General features: G+C 36.6%; 1 protein-coding gene across 1 annotated transcript in view; it reads left to right on the forward strand.

Annotated features, from left to right (window-relative positions):
- SYAP1 (synapse associated protein 1) overlaps positions 1 to 2,295 on the forward strand; it is a 19,198-nt gene extending 16,903 nt beyond the window's left edge. The window contains 1 exon segment of the mRNA XM_015417597.1: positions 997 to 2,295. Coding sequence (XP_015273083.1) covers positions 997 to 1,124 — 128 coding nt within the window. The 3' untranslated portion in view covers positions 1,125 to 2,295.
- Positions 2,296 to 2,499: the final 204 nt, after the last annotated feature.

Here is a 2,499-nt window from a genome sequence, read left to right on the forward strand (position 1 = left end):
TGGTGGGGCACAGGTCGCGCCGCGCCCCCCCCCCCCCCAGGAACAGACTGGTATTTAGTCTCTCCCTGATGCCTACCCTCCCACTTCACCACCCATTACTCCTTAGCACTGGGACAGTATACATAATGTACAACCTCTGTCATCCGCCAATAAAAGTTATGACCAATTTAGAGATGTGAAGGCCCGGGAAAAAACCGGAAAAATTCGGGGGGGAAATGTGTTTTTCCCCTCGTTTTTTTCCTGAAGCCTTGTTTTTTCCCGAAAAATTGAAAAAAGAAAAGAAAAAAAAATGATTATGGAATGTTTTAATTTAACATGATGAATAAAATATTTTAAGACAAGGTGTTCAAATATTTTCCAAATCATTTCTAAAATACATATATATGGTATCAGATTGATCTAATTTCTGTGCACTGAGGACAAGCAAGTCCTAGGTTACAAACTGAACTCTCCAATGCAAGAACAAGATGCATTTCTTCCTTTAGGAGGTGCGATTGTCAGAAGAAAATAAAAAAGTTTCAGTTTTGTTTTTGCATGTGGGTGGGTATTCTGTTTGTAATAATTGTTTGGATACACTATATTTTTAATATGCTAGTTGTGATAATTTCATGCCAAGTAAAAATGTCCATAGTCATATTTTATGTTCCTAAAGTAACAGAATGACTTTCAATCTAGAAAAGACAAAAGAAATGCTAATGTAGCATTTTTTTCAATTTTTCCGAAATTCCGAGCTTCAAAATTTCTGGATATTTTACATCTCTAGACCAATTGCAAATTGGCTGGATAAGAGCCGTGCACAGGCCAGATCTGGCCCACAGGCCATATGCTCTAACTTTTTTTATTCACAGTTGATCCCAAGTTGAATCTGCTGACATTCATTATTTTAGTCTTGAAATAGCACTGTATGTCTTGTAAAAGTAAATATGTCTATCTGCAATTAATTTTCTTGAAAAACACTATACAGTCCAGTGAATCTGGATGTTGGTTTTTGTTTAGAAGAAACTGCAGACTGGGAAAAGGAACTGCAACAGGAGCTTCAAGAATACGAAGTGGTTACAGAATCAGAAAAGCGAGATGACAACTGGGACAAAGAAATAGAGGAAATGCTTCAGGGAGAAAATTAACCACTTGGCATAAATGCTTACTGAAAACCCACAAGAACTTGTTTTTTTACTTGTTTCAGAGACTTTCTTCAGGCACAAAATTGCTTTTTGTAAACTAAGGCTCCGGGTGATAAGTAATTAGGTGTGAGGACTGTTCTGTGGAATACACACTCTGCTTTCCAGAGGACTGTAGCAATTTGGACCTGAGATTGCCTCCCCGCCCCGCCCTAACCGGAGCTCCAAACACAGTTCGACAAATCACTTGTGAAAACTGTGGGAATTACAACACAGGCTTTGAGTGCTTTGAAAAAGGGGAGATGGGGGGAGGCCCAGAGCAGATATAGACATTGGTTTGTTTGATGATTTCTTCAGATGGACTGACATGGATATTGGTTTAAGTAAATATGTTGTGAATAGTTTATCTGTGGTGGGGTAATAAACAGAGAACTTGTATTTAATTTCTTTCATGAAAGTAATGGCACATCATGTTGATATTTTGATTCTTTATAAATAACAATTTATGAAAATACTTCTAGCTCTTTCTTAGTACATGTGATTATAGGACACCATAGTATATAGTTGTCAGACTTTTATTTTCACTTCTTACAAAACCTCACGCTTCAACATAAATACTGTAAGGCAACAAGGATTATGTATAATATAGATAAATGGGATGTAAACTGACTGGGACAGTTAGGTTAATGTTCTGTTGATAAAATCTCCAGTGACTTAATTGGGAGATATAATGGTAGACCATCCAGACAATCACAAGAATGGTCAAAAGTTTATAAAAAGAAAAATCAGCTGCTGGTGGTGTTGTACTAAAACTATTTCTTTAAACCATTTCAACCCAAAACCTCTAAATTGCCTGTGGCAGCTTCTAATGGCAAAACTTAAAAATGGGTTCCAAACCATAAAACACCTTATAAGAAAGCTGTAATAAAATCATTTCTTTATTTAAATGTTAAGGTGTCCAATGTACTTTAAGGTAAGCATCTGCACTTAGGTCCTATTCAAATAATACAGCTTCAAAGGTAGATGCTAAGTATTAACAAGAAATTCAGGCCCAGTTTGTGTGGGTGTGGTTGAGAAGTGCTGTAATAAATATGTTAAGCATCTCTTTAAAAGATGAGGAAGACTACTGCACTGCACATCCTAGGATGTAGAGAAGATGGCTGCTGTTCCACAGATGTGGCCAGGAGACTGCTGCAGCTGGATAAAAGTGCAAGACTGAGGTGTATAGGAGATGTCATACTAAAGAAGGTAATGTTAAAGTACGAGTCTAACTTAGGCATGATAACTGGTTTTACTACCTGTTATATGAAATTTATTTTAACCAACTAAAATTTGATTTTTAGCTAAGAATTTCTGAAACAGAAACAGATTACAGGAAATT

Source organism: Gekko japonicus, unplaced genomic scaffold (assembly GCF_001447785.1).
Source record: "Gekko japonicus isolate JY-2015 unplaced genomic scaffold, Gekko_japonicus_V1.1 scaffold18, whole genome shotgun sequence".
Taxonomy (NCBI): domain Eukaryota; kingdom Metazoa; phylum Chordata; class Lepidosauria; order Squamata; family Gekkonidae; genus Gekko; species Gekko japonicus.